This window comes from Raphanus sativus, chromosome 5, assembly GCF_000801105.2.
Source record: "Raphanus sativus cultivar WK10039 chromosome 5, ASM80110v3, whole genome shotgun sequence".
Classification (NCBI taxonomy): Eukaryota; Viridiplantae; Streptophyta; class Magnoliopsida; order Brassicales; family Brassicaceae; genus Raphanus; species Raphanus sativus.
In genome coordinates, this window is record NC_079515.1 from 2047962 (window position 1) to 2068124 (window position 20163).

The 20163-nt window shown below is 40.2% G+C and overlaps 7 protein-coding genes across 9 annotated transcripts; 2 read left to right on the forward strand and 5 right to left on the reverse strand.

The window, feature by feature from the left end:
- On the reverse strand, positions 1-2600 carry LOC108862591 (uncharacterized). Its single transcript, XM_018636770.2, is given in 4 exon segments — positions 1-1448; positions 1451-1734; positions 1737-1827; positions 2342-2600. Coding segments are annotated over 4 exon segments (1659 nt in total). The 5' UTR covers positions 2387-2600; the 3' UTR covers positions 1-209.
- Positions 2601-2812: 212 nt separating this feature from the next.
- Positions 2813-5582, reverse strand: LOC108862592 (pectin acetylesterase 12). The gene is made up of 11 exons (XM_018636771.2): positions 5215-5582; positions 4799-4881; positions 4585-4714; positions 4418-4491; positions 4236-4322; positions 4002-4126; positions 3845-3905; positions 3717-3770; positions 3543-3620; positions 3208-3459; positions 2813-3117 (listed from the first exon to the last, which is right to left on the reverse strand). Exons 1-11 carry the CDS (start codon positions 5405-5407, stop codon positions 3010-3012), a joined length of 1245 nt encoding a protein of 414 aa, XP_018492273.1. The 5' UTR covers positions 5408-5582; the 3' UTR covers positions 2813-3009.
- A 1585-nt stretch (positions 5583-7167) lies between these two features.
- LOC108860012 (heavy metal-associated isoprenylated plant protein 43-like) lies at positions 7168-8135 on the reverse strand. The gene is made up of 3 exons (XM_018633920.2): positions 7905-8135; positions 7747-7822; positions 7168-7667 (listed from the first exon to the last, which is right to left on the reverse strand). The coding sequence occupies exons 1-3, from the start codon at positions 7914-7916 to the stop codon at positions 7318-7320; spliced, it is 438 nt and encodes a 145-aa protein (XP_018489422.1). The 5' UTR covers positions 7917-8135; the 3' UTR covers positions 7168-7317.
- A 4910-nt stretch (positions 8136-13045) lies between these two features.
- On the forward strand, positions 13046-14134 carry LOC130512479 (uncharacterized). Its single transcript, XM_057010528.1, has one exon. It carries the CDS (start codon positions 13205-13207, stop codon positions 14132-14134), a length of 930 nt encoding a protein of 309 aa, XP_056866508.1. The 5' UTR covers positions 13046-13204.
- Positions 14135-14509: 375 nt separating this feature from the next.
- On the forward strand, positions 14510-15565 carry LOC108860172 (germin-like protein subfamily 2 member 3). The gene is made up of 2 exons (XM_018634074.2): positions 14510-14654; positions 14751-15565. The coding sequence occupies exons 1-2, from the start codon at positions 14546-14548 to the stop codon at positions 15296-15298; spliced, it is 657 nt and encodes a 218-aa protein (XP_018489576.1). The 5' UTR covers positions 14510-14545; the 3' UTR covers positions 15299-15565.
- Positions 15566-15930: 365 nt separating this feature from the next.
- LOC108860038 (uncharacterized) lies at positions 15931-16771 on the reverse strand. Its single transcript, XM_018633947.2, has one exon. The coding sequence runs from the start codon at positions 16452-16454 to the stop codon at positions 16125-16127; it is 330 nt and encodes a 109-aa protein (XP_018489449.1). The 5' UTR covers positions 16455-16771; the 3' UTR covers positions 15931-16124.
- Positions 16772-17087: 316 nt separating this feature from the next.
- Positions 17088-20163, reverse strand: LOC108856255 (uncharacterized). Of its 3 annotated transcripts, XM_018630020.2 has the most exons (8): positions 19906-20163; positions 19742-19809; positions 19503-19662; positions 19357-19430; positions 19097-19246; positions 18628-18913; positions 18291-18524; positions 17088-17796 (listed from the first exon to the last, which is right to left on the reverse strand). In XM_018630020.2, exons 3-8 carry the CDS (start codon positions 19659-19661, stop codon positions 17425-17427), a joined length of 1275 nt encoding a protein of 424 aa, XP_018485522.1. In that variant the 5' UTR covers position 19662; positions 19742-19809; positions 19906-20163; the 3' UTR covers positions 17088-17424. The 3 variants fall into 3 exon arrangements, with proteins under 3 accessions (XP_018485522.1, XP_018485523.1, XP_018485521.1); XM_018630021.2 differs by lacking the exon at positions 19742-19809; XM_018630019.2 differs by having other exon boundaries at positions 19742-20163.

Below are 20163 nucleotides of genomic sequence, written 5' to 3' on the forward strand. Positions count from 1 at the left end.
TTTCTCAAACACACATCCATAACACAAAGCCAAATCTTTGTAGGTTTTACAGACATAAAAGTTATAACCACACAAAGCCATCAAACACAAAATAAAAAGAATGTTCTGTCTTTTTTTCCTTTCCCCCCAACACAAAGAAACAAAACCAACAAAATAAATTTAAAATACCTGAAAAGACTTTCAAGGAATCCATGACTCTTTTTCTTTAATCACTTGGCTTTGATGATCTCTTCTTTGGCTTCTTCAGTTGTGATAGTCTTGGAGCTTGGAGATTTCCCAATGATTGCTTTCTTTGCCTTAACAAGAGACTTCTTCACCTTTGACATGATGCTGTTTGTATTTTTTGGCTTAACAACAACAACTTCTTTGGCTGTGACTTCCGGTTCTTCGATCTCTTTAACAACGGGTGCTGTCTCTACAACCTCTGGTACTTTCTCTGCGACTGATTCCTCTTGTTTGTTTCCTTCGGTTTCTTTCAAAGTCTCTTCTTCGCTCTTGACATCTGCAGCAGGTGTTTCATCATCCTTCTTGATGTTTACTTCTTCTGTAGCTGGTGCTTTGGTGACGATGCCTTTTGCTTCAGTTACGTTCTCTGGCTCATCCTTTGATGGTTCTTCCACTACATGCTTCTCCTCAGTAATGGCTTTCTCAGTGAGATCAGCAGGAGAAGAAGCGTCTCCTTCTGTCTCCTTTTGGGGGGCAGATTCAGAAGTCTCTTTGGTCTCAACAACAATGGTATCCTCCAGCTTTCCCTCAAGCTCAACCTTAGCTTCTTCTTCTCTTGTTTCCTCTGTTTTCACTACTTCAACATTTGCTTTCTCAGGCTGAGCCTCAACTTTTTCAGAATCATCTGGCTTTGCCTCGACTTCAAGAACATCAACGTCTTTGATCTTGTCTTCTACAGTCTCTTCAGGTACTTCTCTCACAGGTTGAACATCAACTTGTTTGCCTTCATCTGTTGATTCAGAAACATCAACCACCTTTGTCTCCTCCTTATCCTTCTTGTCTTCTTCAGCTACACTTTCAACGGTTTCCTCTGTTTTCACTACTTCAACATTTGCTTTCTCAGGCTGAGCCTCAACAACAACGGAAGCCTCTGCCTTTGGTGTGACTTCAAGAACCTCAACGTCTTTGATCTTGTCTTCTACAGTCTCTTCAGGTACTTCTCTCACAGGTTGAACATCAATTTGTTTGCATCCGGCTTCATCTGTTGATTCAGAAACATCAACCACCTTGGTCTCATCCTTATCCTTCTTGTCTTCTTCAGCTACACTTTCAACGGTTGGCTTCTCTTCTGCTTTCACAAGGATTGGTTCTTTAAGCTCTACTTGTTCAGCTACCTTCTCCTCACCATCTTCATCTTTTCCTTTCCCTTTTGCTTTCTCTGCATCAGCAACTTCAAGACTAACTTCTTCAACACTCACAGGGACTGGTTCTTTAGTTCCACTTGTTCACCTGCCTTCTCCTCACCATTTTCTTCTTTTCCTTTCCCTTCTTCTTTCTCTGCATCAGCAGCTTCAACAATAACTTCTTCAACACTCTGTTTCACAGGGGTTGGTTCTTCAAGTTCCACCTTCTTCTCACCATTTACATCTGCCACCTTCTCTGTAGATTCCTCTGCTTTCACAACTGCTACAACCTCTTCCACATCTCCATGTGGTTCCTTCTCCGGCTCACCACCAGGAGTTTGATCAAGGCTCTCCTCCTTAGTAACACTCAGGCTTGAATCTGAACCGGTTTATTATCCTTCACAACATCCACAGTTTCCTCCAAAACAATCTCTTTTTCCATCAACTTAGCCTCCTCGTCGACCTTGTTATCCAGTGGCTGCATCAGGTAAAAGTAAAACCCTCTTTTTTATTATTCTCTTCTTAAACAGAAAAAACACTACTTTGGAATTGTAATCATTATGTAATAGTGTCAGAATAGTTTTCTAGAAAACGACAAGACAAAGATGGTTAACACATCCATGTGCTATAATAATCTACAACTTTAAAAAAAAAGTTCCTTCTAGTTATTGCTCAAGAAATCTCCAGATTCTTACAGAATAAGAGGGTTAAAACCATGTTTGAACATTCCAAAACAAGTTTTTATCCTAACCTAACGTTCCTAGTTTCAGGTACAAAAATTAAATATATATATATATATATATATATATATTTATAAACTGGAAAGGCTATTCTTTTGTGAGTGGCATGAATAGATTCAGCTCTGCCACAGTGATAGTATTTTGATTCTTACTAAAATCTATCCATGGAGCTTAACAGCATAAATAACAAACAAACATATGTAATAAGATTCTATGGAACCAGAGGGGGGACATCTGAGCTAGCTAACTTACCTTTTCAGATGTAGTTGCAGTTGCGGTCTGAGAATCAGAAGCCATGATAAGAAGATTGAAGAGAAAGAAAAAAAGTAATGGACAGGGTTCAACTTCAGAATTTTATTTTGGAGAGAGTTGCTGTTGTTGAAGAAGTTAGTTTGACTGAGAGAACTTAAAAAGGAAATGATTAGGTGGAAAGAAAGAAAGAAAAAACCACTAAAACACATACAAAGTGGGGAACACTAGATAGCTGTCACTCACCCTAATACCAGGGTGTCAAAGTATTATGATCAACACACTCTGTAATATTCTCTTTTTTCACTTTCTTTTATCCCTTTTCTTTACTATTTTAATTGTTTATATTCTTATCCATTACCTGCATTTCTTGGATATTTGTGAAATCAAATTCTTTGTGGGACCAGTATGTTGACATTTAGATGACATTTGATCAGCTACTTGCAGTGGAAAGTAGAGAAGAAAAAAACAAAGGAAGAAGAATCATTACTCTCTGATTAACATTTGAACTCTTATGAGAGCCAACTTTTGTTTTTTGGTGTTTTATGTTTATTATGTTTTTTTCCAAATCAAATCATACACTTCTTCCAATGAGGCATTGGTAAAATAGTAAGCTTCTCCATTTGAGAGAGGCTTTCTAAAGTATGTATATAAAGAAGAGAATCAATGAATCATCTGAACACCAAGTTGTGGCAGCTCTTGTCACATGGATAAGGGCAATCAACTAACTTCACTTCTGCTCTATCAAAATACCAATCTCCCACGGCTATTGCCACCGCCTACATATTATGATGCCATTATACAAAGTCAAGAACAAGCCTTTGCTTCTGTTTGTGTTGGTGATAAAGATTTTTGAGCTTATTTATTACCTTTTTCCTGATGACAGGAGAATCATCAGCGAACCAAGTATCTTGCCTCTCAGTTTGGCAGTGAGCAAAGCAGGAGTTTATGAACAAACCGTTATGCCTAGACATCGAGAAGCCCCTCACTACCCTCAGCATCTGATCCCTGAATCCTTGCAAGAACCTCATTTGTGAAGGTGTGCATTTTGCATGGTTTAGTGTACATTCATGCCAAAAGCCACTAGGGTCAGCTGATTTTGGAGCTATGCTGCTTTGAATCTGATTATAAAGCCATTGTTTGTGTGAGTGAGCCTAAACACCAAAGCACAATAACTGAGCAATGTCAAAAGAAGAACATTAACCTGCCATGAATCATATGCTGCATTGACAATAAAAAGTGGTGTCTTAATCTGACTGATGAGATTCTGTGGGAAGAAACACTGTACATTAAAAAAAAAAAGACTTGGAATGGTCAGTTTCTGGTTTGCAACAGCATCAAGATGAGAGAAATAAATAAAATAAAATAAAAGATTTACCGAGGTAGGATCGAGATGGTTTGTGCACATACGTGGCAGGTTGTTCTTCACACTCTGCATATGGTTTTAAGTTCAAGAAGGTTTCTTATCCTCTTCAAATGTTTAATTAAAAAGAAGATGAATCCCACCTGAAATTGCACTACACCATTGTATAAGTTCCTGATTGTGCGGCCACCAGCAACATCAGCTCTATAAAAATTAACAAAAAACAAACTAGTTTACTGAAGAATCAAGGGCAAAAGGAACAGCCATTGAGTTGAGAGGGGGGGGGGGAAATAAACTAACGTGTCCAAGAACAAGCCAGCATCACTCAAGCACTTGACCTTGGTGGAACCAGGGAACAAGTTCCTAAACTCATCGCAGCGTAAAATTGCTGCTAAACCACCAGCTGAACATCCAGAGAGAAGTGCCTTTTCAACAGAATATATAATAAACAGTTCAGTAAATAAAATACAGCTCTTCTTGCATTGGATCATCCTGAAGGTGTATTAACAGACTAAGAGACAAGTGTCAAAAAACCTGGTTGGCGTATCGCATTCCTTTTGATTTCAGATCAGCTATTGCGGCTCTCCAGATACGCTCTCCTCTAAACTGAAGCTGTGCAGCCTGAGAAACAAAGAGTTACATATGCATTAGTTCATCACACATGTTCCACAAAGCTGCTCAAATCTAAAGAAGTCTGTTAACTATTTGATGAGAACCTGATTCTGACCATCTCCACTGAAAGAAGCGCCATCACAGTAACGAAGCTTAACTCTATTCCAGTTGAAGAAGTCTGCAAAAAAAACAATGAAAGGATCAGTAAATAATCCTCAAAATTACATTACATTAGTCACATCACATGAACCCAAGATTTGAGAGACTAAACCAGGATTCTCTTGAGCTTTATCACTAAGTATTCCTGTAAACTGAAGCTGCTTCTCCATGTAGTTAGAGGATCCACGTCGAGTCTTCTTCCTGTATACACACGTCCTGACGTTGTTGCACCATCCTCCTCCCTGTTTCAACATTTTTTTTTTCAGATCATCAAGTTGTTGCACAGGAAAAGACTTCAAAACAGTAGCTTTCAATAGACACTAAACCTCTAATTGAATGAGCCAGCTGTTAGCTCCAGATCCATGTCCACGGTGCAAGTGATATCCAGGTAACGTTCCATCCAAACAAACTGATATAAAAACACAACCGAGTTAAAAAAACAATCCAGATTAAATTTACTGTTTGATTTTTTTTCGAGTAAACACAACAAAATATAACATATACACTGCTTATAAGTTCTAAATTAAAAACTCAACATATAAATTACATTTTCTAAACAATTAGAGGAACCGTGAAGAATACATAACAGTAAACGTGAAGACAAAGTTAAATCTATAGAAGGGGACAACAACAGAGAAACAAACTGAGAAAAATGTTAGTTGAAGTGAATAAATGAAAGAAGCCACTTTTGTTAAACTCATAAAAAGTAAATAAAGAGAGAGATCTAGTGAGAGAGTAGTACCAGCTCCTGAATCAGCTCCTCTGATAAGAGTGAGACCAACTAATAAAGGGTTCAAATTTGAGCTGTACTTGGAGAATCCAAACTCTAGTTCCTCAATGCGGTCTATCTCTGTCACATTGAAATCTAAATACTCATCATTTGCTTGAGCTCCTACCACTACAATAAACCCAACTAACAACAGAAGCCTCTTCATTCTCTCTCACTCTCTCACTGGAAGAGAAGAAGAGTGAAAGCAAAAAAGAAAAGAAACAGATCCCTTGAGAATGAGAGAGAAGAAAGGAACAAACTTTAAAGACAAACACACGTTGTGTAATAATATAAAGAAAGGATCGATCTTTGTAGAAAAAGAATTAAGATTTTTTTTTTTTGGTTCACCAAAAAGAATAAGCTTTTCTGAGTTTGTTTTTGTTTAGTTATTTGAAAAAAAGTTTCATGGCTGGATTCACGGTTGCATCATTTATTTTTTAAAATTAATTCACTCTCTTATTACATGACAAAGACAGAGACCTTCTTTTTATGTTACCTGGATCTTAGTTCACACTTGAAACGCTCAGCATCAAATAAAGGACAAAAGCAGATGTAATTAGTTCTTGATGTGCTTGCTATATAGCACATGGAGGAGAAGATGGGTCCATCAGGATTTTTGATTTCTATTGGCTCTAGCCTAACGTTTCTATCTGCTTTTCTCGTTATATAGCAATCCAAGTGGATGAGGATGATGCATTAGCCTGAAAATGAAAGAATAATTATCTCTTGTTAGCAAGAGTGACTTATTTTGTAGTTATATAATTATTGAAAACACTGTGTTATGCAAGGTCTAGTACATTCATGTCATGGTTTGCGTAACGGTGACGTCATGGTTTGCATAACGAACCCCTTGAATTATGATTCATAAACTGGAGTTTCCACTTTGCGCAAGAAGCATGTAGTAAAGAAACAAGTGTTGATTATGTAGTGGGATGTTAGGGAAAGTTATCTTTGAGTGATGCAAAACACACTTAGATATTTACGAGTAATGATTGTTATCATGTTATGTAAGGTCCAGGACTTATCATGTTATTGTTATGTAAGGTCTAAGACTTTTCTTTTTTTTTTTTTTTTGATCAAAAAAAAAAAAAAAGTCTTAGACCTTACATAACAATAAGGTCTAAGACACCATCTATATGATTGGATTGATCTCATCCATTTTAAACAGGATCGACTTACTTTGATTGAATTTAATATTTTTTGTAAAGAAAAAAAGGTTTTAACTCTTGATTTTTCAAATTCAACATTAGAAAGATCAACCAGTTACACTTGATGTACAAACGTTAGTTTTTTTTTTTTTTTTTTACGTTAGTTTTCTTTGAATAAATTTTACATATATTCAAAAAAAAAAAGGTTTTACCCATTAAGTAGTTTCATCTTCACTTTGGTTATATATTAGCTCATTTTGATGGATTTCGTATTAGTTTGAACCCTGAAAATGAATATGCATAATAAATTATAACAACCCTATAGAATAGTTTATACTTTATATTATCGCATTAAAGAGATGCAATAACACTAAGAAAAAAAAACAAAGATTCGTGGGAGAACGAGAAACTGCGGTCTTGGTCGCATGCACATCACCACATGTTGATTTTGAGCTGCGGTCGTCCACTTGCTTCTATTTCTTATTTTGTTTTGTGTACTGGTCCCTCACTCTACTATTTGTTTCTATTAGAACACCAATCTCCAAAAGTATCGATATTATGGATTTGCCCAAACTTATAGTGGGCTCGACATAACAAATGGGCCTAAGTGAATCATGTGAAAAAGACCCAGACAAACATGTTAAAGCCTCAGGCAATGTGCTCCAGGCCTCCGGTTTGAAGACCAGGAAAGGTCTATGAATGTTTCACACGCTTATGGAAAATTCACATAGATTTAGTGATTATGAGACATGATGGGAGCTACTATTTAAAAACAGAGGGAGAAACAACAGCAAAGATACATATATGATTAAAACAAAGCATACTAATATAAGAAAGTAATCCTGGCTAACATGTAGGTTGCAGGATTTGACATGAAGACTATATAATATGGTAAAAGTAGCGGTGACTAATGCAAGAAATACATGACTCAAACAATAGTGCAGCCGCTTCCACTTTCATAGGTAGTAACAGACACAAGATCGCATCTGGCGCAGTAAGGAGGTGGGTAAGGAGCTGGGTAAGGAGACATAGGCTTGCATTTGCATACAGGCTTTGGTGGTTCAGGTGCTGGAGGAGGCTTTGGTGGCTCAGGCGCTGCTGGTGGCTTTGGTGGCTCAGGAGGTTTTGGCGGTTCAGGAGGTTTAGGTGGTGGTCCAACGCTGATGATTACAGGTTTCTGTTTGATCTTCCTAAGACGTGAGGCTACGCAGACCGGATCCATTGTCCCTACCACGGTAAGTACGCTCTTCTCCTCATCTAGTGAGATATGATTCACACCTGCATCAAAAGTCATGTTTTAGTAGTAGTAGGATATTTAATGAACATATTGCTTTAAGACCTTTTTTCTCATGATTACCTTCTATCTCCGTGACTGCTTCCAAAATTGCGCTATTGCATTTCCCACAGTTTATATCCACCTTGATGTCAACTTTCTGCTCAAAACACAAAATACAAAAGCACACACAACATGAATGGAATCATTCGAGAAAATTGGTACTAGGATGTGATGTATACCTTAACAGTCATGATAGGTTAAGCCAAGAAAGAGAAATGGAATATTAGTAGGATTTTGAAGGATGGAGAAAGAAGAGAAGAAGGTTATTAGAAACATGTGAAGACAAGAGATGACAGATCATTGGAATAATGGTGAAGCAGTTGAGGTCGTCTTTGGTCAGTATTGGTAATTAAATAATCAAAAGAGTACAATATTTACGTGCTGAGATACATGTTAATTACATATATTCTGAATAATTAAATAGAGGTTTTTGGAGTTGCTAAGTTTTGCTATTCAGCCATTATTTTATATAGGACTCTACTTGTGACATTATTGAAGAACGAGTTTGTTAAATATTCCTGCAATTTATTAAATATTTAGTCCCATATTCTATTCTAATATGTACTTACCTGACACCAAATAATTTTTATATTAGATATCTTATGATCATGCAAATGCATGGATAGAGAAATTCGATTTTGGTTCACCTCTAGCGGGTTTAAAGCTTTGGTTATATTTGGGTAGAAATAGAACCATGCGTCCCAGGTTGGTTATCAAAAACAGAAGGGCCGGTTTGTATTTAGCTGAGCCAAACAAACCTCTTGAGTTCTAGAACTAGAAACAATATAAACAAGATCATTCTCCTTTTCTTTTAATCATTTCGAGTTTGGTGATTATTAACTAGAGTTTGATGGTCTTTTTTGGTGTGTGTCATATAACTACAGGCTCAATATAAAAAAAAAAAAAAAAAAAAAAAAAAAAAAAAAAAATTTGATACCCGGAAAAAGTCCTTTCTTTCTCTCTCCTAAAAGGCGATAGAAAGGGCGATCTAGGGTTTGGTATTCGCCGCCAACCACGGTGAGGCCTCACGCCGCCGTTGAGAAATCCCTGCCATGGGGAGGAGGAAAAAGCGCATCCTCTCCTCTCTTCCTGCTTCTCTCAAGTTCTCCCGTTACGCTGTAGCGGCTTCGCGAGCTAAGTCGGCTCGTGCTGGTGCTGCGAAAGCAAAGCTCCCGGTAAAGTCTTCGGCTGCTGCTGTAGATGATAAGACGGCAGATCCCTCGTTCTCTCGGCCTCTGGGTGGAGCTGAACTCTCGAGTGATTCGAAGCTGTCCGGAAACAATGTCCTTACTGTTGCCTCCAACAGCAAAGAAATCGATGACAAGGTTGTTGGATCTCTGATTCGACAGGATATATCAGCTACGCATGTAGAAGGGTCTACCGGCTCCGGAGAGAAATCTCCGATCTCGCCATCAGAGGAGGCTACGGTTAATGTAGCGGGGAACTCCACATCTGAAGATAATCGCTCTCCTACCCCAAAAGGAGGACCTAAATACTCTGAGGTGCTGCACAGATCAACACTGCTGGAGGAACTCGGAACTCCGACACAGCATATTTCGGGAGCTCCATTTGTCTTAATACCTGATGAGAATGTGGAGGAAGCTAAGGAGGAGTTCAAGGACTTTCTTTTTGCTAGGTTCCATGGTGATGCTCCAGATATGGGTCGAATCATCGGTATAGTAAATGCTATTTGGAATCGCTCGGGGCCTAGAATCTTTGTTCATCGCCTGAGTCCTCTCACTTTCCTGCTTCGTGTATCAAGCCCTCGTACTCGTACTTTGGTGTTGGCGAGAAGTGTGTGGATAATAGCTGGATATCCAATGTACGTAGCACCTTGGGCCCCAGAATTCTCTCCGGAGGAACCACAACTGTCTACGGCAGTAGTACCAGTGGAGCTTAGAGGGGTCCCTTACCTTCTGTTTAACAATCAGAGCCTCAGCCGTCTGGCTACAGCGATTGGGAAGCCGGTCTCAGTGGCACCTGAAACAGAGAGGAAAGAAAACTTTGAAGTAGCAAAGCTCTGGGTTAAGGTGGACTTACTAGCTGACCTGCCATCGAGGATTGTTTCTGGATTCTCAAATGGAAGGGAAGTAGAGATATTTGTTACATATCCTTGGCTCCCAATAAAATGCGAGGCTTGTGGTAAGTACGGCCATGAGATAAAGAGATGTGGTCTCCATATTCCGGATCCGCCAAGGGAAACTGCAAGACCCTCTCATAAAACAAAGAGATCGAACAGTAAGAAGCCAAAAGCAAGAAACCATCCTCGATCGGGGAGATCTCCAAGTATCAGGGAAAGAACCATTCCTCCGGATGCTAAGTCTGGAGACAACAGTCCACTTCTGGATACTCCTGATCTGGATAGAGAAAAATTGGAAGATGGAATCATTCTGAAGGATCCTGATGGGGCAGGAACCCATACTGTCAATGAAGTGGCTGCTGACGCTGGAACCTGTACAATCCAAACTGTTGAGGCTGACCCAGCCTCACCGGCTTTGGAGAAGAGCGGGGACTCAGGCAAAGAAGAATGTAATCATCCTGGTGATAGTGGCATCAAAACTCCCTCTCAGATATTTTCGTTGGACAGGGGAGGATACACCTCAACTGTAATTGTTACCCACAGTGGAGGGAGCTCTGGATCGGATCTGAAGGCGCAACAAGACAACGAAGCGTCTTCTCCTTTCTTCTTGGTGAATAACCGGAAGAGTGGCCGCAAGGTCACACGTCACTAACCCAACATATTAATATGTTTTTTGTGTGGAATGTAAGAGGTCTGAATAGTCAAGATCGCCACAACATGGTCAAAGAGTGGATATATACCCACAGGCCAATTTTTGGAGCTTATCTAGAAACGCGGATACAACCCTCTAATACAAGAAGGATTCTCAGTGCCATCCCTCGAGGATGGAAATATTTTGCAAATTGGGATCACCATCACACAGCAAGAATAGTGGTGGTTTGGAGCCCTAATGTTTTGACTACCATCTACAAGGCCACTGCACAGAGTGTGACTTGCGGTATTTTTCTTCCCTTGGAGAACATCAATTTCACTGTTACGTTTGTCTATGGCTTCAATGAGGTGGAATCTAGAAGAGCGTTATGGGAAGAATTGGCTCACTTGAACTCCACAACTCCTGTTGCAGATCATCCTTGGGCAGTGGTTGGGGATTTCAATCAAATAATCAAAGCGTCTCATCATTCTGGATATCCAGCCCAGGAGATTGATGTTTCAGGAATGGAGGATATGAATCTAGCTATGCAGGAAGCTGACTTATTCGAGGCTCAATATAAAGGTCTCCCTTTCACTTGGTGGAACAACCAAGATGCAAATCCGATTTCAAAAAGGATTGATCACGCTCTGATAAACCAAGCATGGAGTACTTCGTTCCCAGACGCCTATGCAGACTTCCTAGCGCCTGACCAATCTGATCATACTCCATGTCTCCTTCAACTACCCTCTGCTAGAAGGCGTGCTCCTAAGCCGTTCAAGTTCTTCAACCATATCATTGATCACCCTTCTTTCAAGGAAACAGTGAGAGCAGCTTGGAATCCTTCAGCTATAATGGGGACTTCTCAATTCAGATTGGCTAGATCACTGAAACTACTGAAGAAAGACCTCCGTCTGCTCAACAAGAGGCACTTCAGTGGAATCTCGCAGCGTGTTAAGGATCAGGCTCTAGTAGTTAGCGATCTCCAGCGTCGGCTCCTGACAAGTCCAGATCCTGATACAGCTTCTCTAGAACATGAGGAAAGAGCAAAATGGCAAGTACTAGCAAAGGCAGAGGGGAAATTCTATCATCAAAGATCAAGAGTCCAATGGTATGATCTTGGTGATAGAAACACTTCCTTTTATCATAAGGTGGCGGATCAGAGAGCATCTCAGAATCATATCCATTTCCTCTACAAGCCCGATGGATCTTTGGTTACTGGTATTGAGGATATAAAAGCTCACTCGGCGGAGTACTTCTCTCAGATATTGGGGGTAACTGACATGGTTTCTTCCCCGTGCTCTCTGGATGATGTCAAAGATCTTCTTCCTTTTCGTTGTTCAGAAGAACATACTGCAGGATTGGTGAAGCCAGTCCAGGATGAAGAGATTAGACGAACTGTCTTTGCAATGCCTATTGATAAGAGTTCCGGGCCTGATGGGTACAATGTGGAATTCTTAAGAGCTTCTTGGGACATCATTGGAGGTGATGTGATTGCAGCTGTTAAGGAATTTTTCAACAATGGAACCCTCTTGAAGGAGCTTAACAGTACTGCTATTGTATTGATTCCAAAAACGCCGGAAGCTTGCTCCCTAGGTGAGTATCGGCCTATCAGTTGCTGCAACATAGTGTACAAAATAATCTCCAAGATCATAGCGAACCGATTGAAGCCGATTCTGAAGATTTGTATAAGCAGGAATCAAGCAGCTTTTCTCAAAGGGCGCCACCTTGGTGAGAATGCTCTCTTGGCATCTGATTTGATTATGGATTATGAGAAGTCTACCTGTCACAAAAGCTCCCTGCTAAAAGTGGATATAAGAAAGGCATTTGACACTGTCTCTTGGGACTTTGTCTCCAAGGTGCTGGAGGCTCAAGGATTTCCTTTGCTGTTTAGGACATGGGTGAAAGAATGTATCTCCTCTCCTCGCTTTTCAGTGGCAGTGAATGGGGAATTAGCAGGGTTCTTCCCCGGAAAAAAGGGACTGAGACAGGGTGATTCAATCTCGCCGTACATCTTTATCATGGTCATGGAGGCTCTCTCAAACCTCCTAGAGAAAGCAGTGCATCAAGGGAAAATAAGACTTCATCCGAAGTGCTCGGATCCCCTTGTCTCGCATTTACTATTTGCTGATGATTTATTGGTTTTCTCTGATGGCTCGAGGCACTCACTATCTGGTATATTAGAGGTTCTCAAGGAGTTCAAGACGTTCAGTGGCTTGGATATGAATCCTGCAAAGTCGGAACTATTTTTTGGTGGCTATCAGGATGTTCAGAAGTCGGTCTTGAGTAACTTATTTGGCATCAAGCTGGGAACTTTTCCTACGAGATATTTGGGCCTACCGCTACAGCCTGGCCGAATCTCTCTTGCCACTCTTCAGCCATTCATTGACCAGATTACGGGTAAACTCCATGCTTGGACGGCGAAGTACTTATCTTTTGCTGGAAAGGTAAGGCTCATCACCTCTGTAATCTATGGAAAAGTTAATTTCTGGAGCTCTGTCTTTATGCTGCCGAAGAGTTTCTATGCTAAGATTGACTCTCTATGCGCTGGGTTTCTGTGGAGAAATAAATCTTCCTCTGCTAGAGGGGCTCGTGTGTCTTGGGCAGATGTATGTAAGCCTAAACAAGAGGGGGGACTTGGAATTCGATTATTGGAGGAGTATGAGCTTGTTTTCCGGTTAAAGCATGCTTGGAACTTGTTTACAGATCGAGACTCGCTTTGGATCTCGTGGCTGAAGTCAAATGTATTCCATAGGAAACCATACTGGTTAATGGAAGATTCTCAAAGGCTTTCTAAAGCAGTCCGCAGCCTGATTCAGGTTAAGGATTGGCTACTAGAGTGTCTAAGGTGTGAAGTGAGAAATGGGCAAACGGCGCTATTCTGGTTTGACTCGTGGAATGATATGGGACCCTTGTTGACGTTCGTAGGAGATGCTGGGCCTCGTCAACTTCGTCTGCGACTTACTGCAACGGTCGCAGATGCAGCCAGGAATGGAGAGTGGAACTTGCCCGCAGCAAGGTCCCCACGAATTGAAGCTTTACAGATAGCCCTAACAGCGATTGCCCCTCCAGATACATCACTTGGTGAAGACAGGTTCTTGTGGATCCAATCAAATGGGAACTACGGGCCAGCTTTCTCCACTAAGGTAACTTGGAATCATATACGGACCCCGTCGCCTACTATATCTTGGGCTAAGGTTGTCTGGTTTAAAGAGCATATCCCTCGAAACTCTTTTATTTCTTGGTTGGCACTTCTGCGACGGTTGCCTACCAGAGATAGATTGAGAAGTTGGGGTATGAATGTTCCTGCTCAGTGTGTTCTCTGTAACGGTGGAATAGAAACACATCACCACCTCTTCTTTGAATGCTCCTACTCATCAAGTATCTGGTCTCCCTATGCTAGCCAAGTATGGGCGAATCCCCCTCAAGACATTCATGCAGCTGCGGCCTGGATTTTACTCAACCATGGATCATCATCTCCCCAAGCAAGATGCATTATAAAGCTCATCCTCCAGTCTTCTGTCTACTTCATTTGGAAAGAACGGAACCTGAGAATTTTCACTGGTAAGTCATCTCCTGCTTCGGTAATCATTGCAGGTGTTGACAGACAGATCAGAGATCGCCTCCTCTCCATTCCGCCATCTCTCCGGATCCAACCATCGTTCCTCCAGTTCTTCCTTTCGTTCACGAGGCCTCCTTGATGTTCTCCTGCTGGATCTTTCAATCTAAAGTCTTTTGTGTGTTCCCTGTGTTTGTTCTCTTGTTCTTCTTGTATTGGGTTGTTCTCCGTTTGTATTTCCTAATAAGTTGCTAAGCAACATGTAAACTCTTAAAAAGGTATGAAATTTAACATGATTACCAAAAAAAAAAAAAACTACAGGCTAATTGATGTCTCCAACAAACAAATCCACTTTTAATCACCAAATATTAACCAACGATCAGAACACCTAAATCTAATTATGGCAAAGATTTAAAATTAACAAGCCTATGGCCCATCCATGTTTATCTCTTCTTCATTGGTCTCACCAGCGGTTAGATCTTCTCAACATCATTTATATAAATTGAGAAACAAGGTCAAAGGATGTTCTCAAATTCATCAACAAAAACCAACAATGGCAATTTCCATGACTCATCTTTTTGTTACCATCATGCTTCTAGCCGCCCACACGGCCTTCGCAGAAACAAACATGCTTCAAGATTTGTGTGTTGCTGATCTCAAGGGTATCACCACCATTTCTCTATATGTCTTTTGATCTAACATTTTATTCTGAAAATATTTAAATATTTTTGTCGTTGACTTTTCCACGCCCTTATTAGGTACGAAAGTCAACGGATACTCATGCAAAGACCCATCACAAGTAACACCAGAAGACTTCTTCTACGCAGGCTTAGCCAATGCTGCAAACACCGCCAACACCTCAATGGGGTCAGCCGTCACAGCAGGCAACGTCGAGAAAATCCCTGGCCTAAACATGATGGGCACCTCCATGTCACGTATCGACTACGCACCAGGCGGACTCAACCCGCCGCATCTTCACCCACGAGCTTCCGAAGCTATATTTGTCCTCGAAGGAAGTCTCTTCGTAGGCTTCTTGACCACCTCCGGAAAACTCATCTCCAAACACCTCAACAAAGGAGAGGTCTTTGCATTCCCGAGAGCTCTCCTTCATTTCCAGCAGAACCCTAACAAAACTCCTGCCTCTGTGATCGCTGCTTTCGATAGTCAGAATCCTGGGACACAGAGCGTTGGGCCGTCTCTGTTTGGTGCTAACCCTCCCATTCCTGATGACTTGCTTGCCAAGGCGTTCTCGGTTTCAACAAATGAGATTCAGAATATTAAGGGAAAATTCCAACCCAAGAAATGAACATAGCTAGGTTTCTGACCATACTCATTAATACAAGATAATATGATATACAAATAATGAACATAAACACTGTAAACTACTAAGCAAAAGCAAAAAAGCTTGTACATTTTAAAGAAAATTGTTGTAGATACTCTCGTATACTTTTTGGCCCATTGATTACAATGAGACCAGTTTCAACTAGACTTCTAATAATCTATCTCTGGAGTCTATGTATCTTTGAACATTTTGAAACAAATAATGGAATGCATCGCCAATCCTGTTTAAACACACCTTGCTGCAGCAATCTCTAGCCTCTCTAGTTAGCAGTTATCAACGGTCTGATGACATATGGGTATGTCGTAGGTCCATTGCATGTTCTATGGACCCACATTTAGGCCCATAAGAGGCCCAATATAGTTATTGTTTAAAAACTGAAAATTTGGTGAGACATTGACTCGCTTACGATAACGTTTCGCTGACTTGTTGGGAAAGAGACGAGAAAAGAGGAACCTGACTCGCTTACGTTATGTGACTAATAATAAAAATATTCACGAGCATGAAACAGAATCGACGCTGACTTAACGCTTCCTGTCTGCATGATCTTTCGTGTCCGAAAGTCACTTTCCAAATCTAAAACAAAATCTTGACAACTCTTTCCAAAAAAAAAACTGTGAATAATTTGGAAGATTTGATCACACCGTGACTAGCATTAAAGTTAAATACAAGCCTAACCAGCATCAATAACAAGATCATTTAATGAATTAACAACATGATTAAGCTTAAAGCAAGCAACGAACTATGCACACACACAAAACAAAGAAACAAAGAAACAAAGAGGAAGAGAGACTTAGTAGAAGCAGTAATTAGAGGAGGGTTTGTTTGGGTGAAGGAGACGAAAGAAGCGTCTACGGCGGTAGAAGAAGGCCATTTTGAGACGCGACCAAACGACGCGTTTCATCCTACGAGCGGATCTCAACCTCATCCAGACAACTTTCTTCACCACTCTCCTCACGGATGTCTTAATCCTCTCCGTTAACCCCTGTTTCCTCGAGAACTGGTAGCTCTTGAGGAACAGCTGTCTCTTCTCCACGTATCCTCCTCCTCCTCCATAGCCATATCCATAGTAGACGTTATTCCCCTGCCAAACGCCGACGCTGCTGATGACGTTTCGGCTCATCTTGAAAAGAGGAAGCGCAATATCAACTTTCTTGTGTTGTGGAGAATAGAACTATAAAAGGGTCGATGGAGAGGGTTTAGTTTGGTTAACTTGTAAACACTAAAACACTCAGCCGCCGACGCAAAACGCTGATAACGTTTTCGTGCGGATATATGTCAAAGCTCTCGTTTCAAGTGCTTCACGTTGTTGCTTTAAATATGTCGTTGGTTTTTTGCTTTCTACAGCTTTTGACGTATTTATACTACTCTGCTTTTTATGTCGTCTCTGTTTTTTTTTTTTTTTTTGACTAAATGAAAAAAAAGTCTCTCGTCAAAGCAAATACACTGATGTAGGTGGGTGGGACTTTAATGTAACTTCTCAACTAGTCTAAATTCAATAAAAAGGATCAAAGGTTCACACGTTCTGCCTTTTAGATTGAATAAAAAAGAACGGGAAATAAACTTTTAAAAAGACTGAAATGATAATTAACTTCTTTTCGACGATGCATGTCTGGTTTATCTGATGCTTAGTTGATGGGGTCTTAGGTGTATCAATATTTTAAATTTTACGTAATTGTTAAGCATATGCTAAAAAGAACAAACATTTTAGGTCCAATGCAGAGTTAATATAATTGTTAGCTTAAATGTGACAAACAAACAAAAAGTCGATAATATTATTTGCAGTATGAAAGAAACATAAAAAAAGAGATGGCCTAACAGCTCCAAACATTATCTAACTCTTTCTAATTGCACACCAAATGTCTCACAACTTTTGAGATTGTGTAATCATTTTATATCTACAAAACGAAAAGATAGCGAAGTTAGTAACAAACAAGAACTAAGCTGTGACGACCAGTGGATGACTTCATCAGAAGAACAAGTTAAAATCTCCATCTCCAATTAACATTTTCATGTTATAACAACACACTTGAGAGAGACTCCTGAATCTAAACACTGTTGTTACTGTTAACGGTGCATAATCTCCCTCCTCACTATCTAGGTCCTCCACTTACATTTGCAGAAGGTACTTTACTTGGGTAGCTCGATATATCGATGTCCATGAGCGACATGTCATACATCGTGGAAGCAGAGTCCGAAGCGTCCACCAACAAAGAAGATTTCATGGTCTCAGGGCGTGCACGATCAGAAGCTGCACCCGAAGCTTTCGGTGTGCTAGTTCCAGAGGAAGAGTGACTGGAGGGCGAAACACCCTCTATCTTGTGTCCAAACATGTGTTTGTTCTTTCTGACAGCATCCATTTCTTGACCAGTTGGCACAAATGTTCGTACTCGATACTTGGTCGTCCCTTCCTCACCACCATCGTTATGGTTGTAGAGCACATAATCGTGATACGCAGGTGCAAACTGTAAGAAAAATCAAACTCATCATCAACACAGTTTTAACTAAGGCCTGGGATTTCGAACCAAACCGAACCAAAGTTTTGGGTTAGTTCAGTTTGATTCGGTAGTTTCCTAAAAAGAATCAGATTTCGGTTTAGCAATGGTTATTTCGGTTTTCTTCTTTTATAGAAAAAAAATTATACCCAAACCATACCAAAAACCTGAACCAAACTAACCGAAATAACCAAATTTCGATCCAAAATTAACCGAGTTTATCCGAAACGCTAACAAAATTAACCAAAATCTAACTAAAACCAAAAACTTACGTAGGATTTTGAAAACCAAACTAACCGAATAACGAACCAAACTTTTATTTCGGATTAATCTGATAAAATTTATGTTGAATCGAACTAACCAAAACCAAACCGAATAACCCAAACTAACCGAACCCGCATGCCTACTTAAAACCGCTCCAGTGTTTTGTTTTACAACGAATAATCAATCAAATCAGTGTTTACCTGGTGAACAGTATCATGGTAGAAATCATTTAGTTGAACAGCATGAGCTAGACTAGCTGAGAAACTGTGAGCTCCTCCAACATTGGCACCTTCATATTCCTTGTACGGAAATGCATAGAAATGTGCAGCTGCAGCAATAAGCATCTCCACACATATTATAAAATTCTGAAAGAGCGCTGCCTCTTCTTCATCCCTTATAAATCCAGATTTAGCAAACAGAAAAACCAGAACACCCTGTACCACCAAAAAATAAAAGGTTCAATCTGTTAGAATCTAGAAAGATAATGCAAAAAAAAAGATTTATTGATAGCGAGAGAATAAGAGACATTATTATTACCTGCCAATAGGTTAGAAAGACAACAGACTTAATAATCACAAACTTGGGGACTGGGTTGAACGGCTTTAGGAGATCTTTGCAAGCCACATAAAAGAGGACCAGCGCATACAAAGCTACTGTGTATGATATGGTATAGATGATGGTAAGATAGAGATAGGATTGATTGGGGCTAAAATTTCCATCCTTGTATTTCCCTTTTGCATAAAGCACGAGTGTGACAGCGACTAGGATTGGCTTAAGAATTACAAACTGCAGACAACCTTGCTTGCACCGTCGAATAAAACGCCTAACACATTATACGATTAACCAGGTATAAGCTGCTAAACACAGATTAGCTAAGAAGATGGTCATCGAAATTATCAAATGAGCATCAAACCGTAATCATCATGATGTTAAGATATCTAGTCTACAGAAAGCATTGCTTCTTAGAAACAAACAGTGCATGCAACCAAATGATTGACAAACTAACCCGTCTAGTGGTAGAGGTGGGAAGCAACAAGTCATGAGATGCCATGATGGCTTCAAAGAGCGGCCAGTTAAACTTATAACAACTGAACCTGGGCCTCCAACCCAAGCCAAGCACAACGATAGAAAGTTGTAAATCACCCACGCTTCGTAACTGCCCACAGCAAAACAAATGATAACATAATATAGTAACTGCAGGAAGGCACCTCCAATGTTCAGCTAGCAAAAAAAAAAAATGAAAATTTTGAAAAAACACAAACTCACACTTCTCGGATAGAGTTAAAATAAATGGAGGTTTTGGGCAAGACGAGAGCCAAGAATGACATCAAGGCATAGACCTGTTGTACGGGAACATGTTAGCAAGAGAGATACTACCATGAAAATGGATATGAAGCTAAGAAAGTACTGACCGGGACCATGAAGACAATGCGAACAATATATCTCTGATAAATGGGTTCAGTGTAGTTCAAGAGGTGTTTGTAGATATGGAACAAGGCCAGAGCAATGGCTCCGACAGTGCATAGAAACGCCAATATAATGAGGTAAACAGGTAGCAAATCCGCCGCCATTCTGCAAAAAGAGAGACACTTTAGTTATAGCAAAGTTCAAACAAAGGAAAATACAAAGAAGGAACAAAAAAAAACTGTACACGGAGGAGCTTAAGAAGGATCTGAAATTGCCCCCAGAAGAGATAAAGATCGGAGCTTTAAGGAAACCCTAAATCCACAAGGATTTAGACTTTTGAGCTAAGTGGGGTGGTTGTTGTTGTTGTTGAATCTGAGAGTGATTGAAACGCAATCGACAAGAGCGTACCTTGAAGGGGCGAAAGAAGAATCGTAGACGCAATTAGAAAGCGAGAGAGAGATGGATTAAGGACAAAGATCTACGTTAGGTATAGTTTTTTCCGGGATTTTTGTGATCTGGGTTTTACGCTATATCTGATCAGGAAGAGGAAAGGAGGAAACTTCGAGGATGTTGTGCAAATTCAAATTTTTTGTCTCAGTGGATAAAGCAAGCAGTCGAGGCGAAGAAGAAGAAGAAGAAGAAGAAGAAAACGCGGAGAGATTAAGG

Coding starts and splice junctions, on each gene's coding strand:
- LOC108860172 (XM_018634074.2), top strand. CDS start 14,546: ATGGCAATTTCCATGACTCATCTTTTTGTTACCATCATGCTTCTAGCC. Junction 14,655..14,750: donor GTGTGTTGCTGATCTCAAGG/GTATCACCACCA, acceptor CGCCCTTATTAG/GTACGAAAGTCAACGGATAC.
- LOC108860012 (XM_018633920.2), bottom strand. Junction 7,668..7,746: donor AGCAGTCACGGAGATAGAAG/GTAATCATGAGA, acceptor CTTTTGATGCAG/GTGTGAATCATATCTCACTA.
- LOC108860038 (XM_018633947.2), bottom strand. CDS start 16,454: ATGAGCCGAAACGTCATCAGCAGCGTCGGCGTTTGGCAGGGGAATAAC.
- LOC108862592 (XM_018636771.2), bottom strand. CDS start 5,407: ATGAAGAGGCTTCTGTTGTTAGTTGGGTTTATTGTAGTGGTAGGAGCT. Junction 4,715..4,798: donor GCTGGCTCATTCAATTAGAG/GTTTAGTGTCTA, acceptor ATGTTGAAACAG/GGAGGAGGATGGTGCAACAA. Junction 4,127..4,235: donor GAATGCGATACGCCAACCAG/GTTTTTTGACAC, acceptor TCTGTTGAAAAG/GCACTTCTCTCTGGATGTTC.
- LOC130512479 (XM_057010528.1), top strand. CDS start 13,205: ATGGAAGATTCTCAAAGGCTTTCTAAAGCAGTCCGCAGCCTGATTCAG.
- LOC108856255 (XM_018630021.2), bottom strand. CDS start 19,661: ATGGCGGCGGATTTGCTACCTGTTTACCTCATTATATTGGCGTTTCTA. Junction 19,247..19,356: donor TTTAACTCTATCCGAGAAGT/GTGAGTTTGTGT, acceptor TGCTGTGGGCAG/TTACGAAGCGTGGGTGATTT. Junction 17,797..18,290: donor ACCATGATACTGTTCACCAG/GTAAACACTGAT, acceptor TTTTTCTTACAG/TTTGCACCTGCGTATCACGA.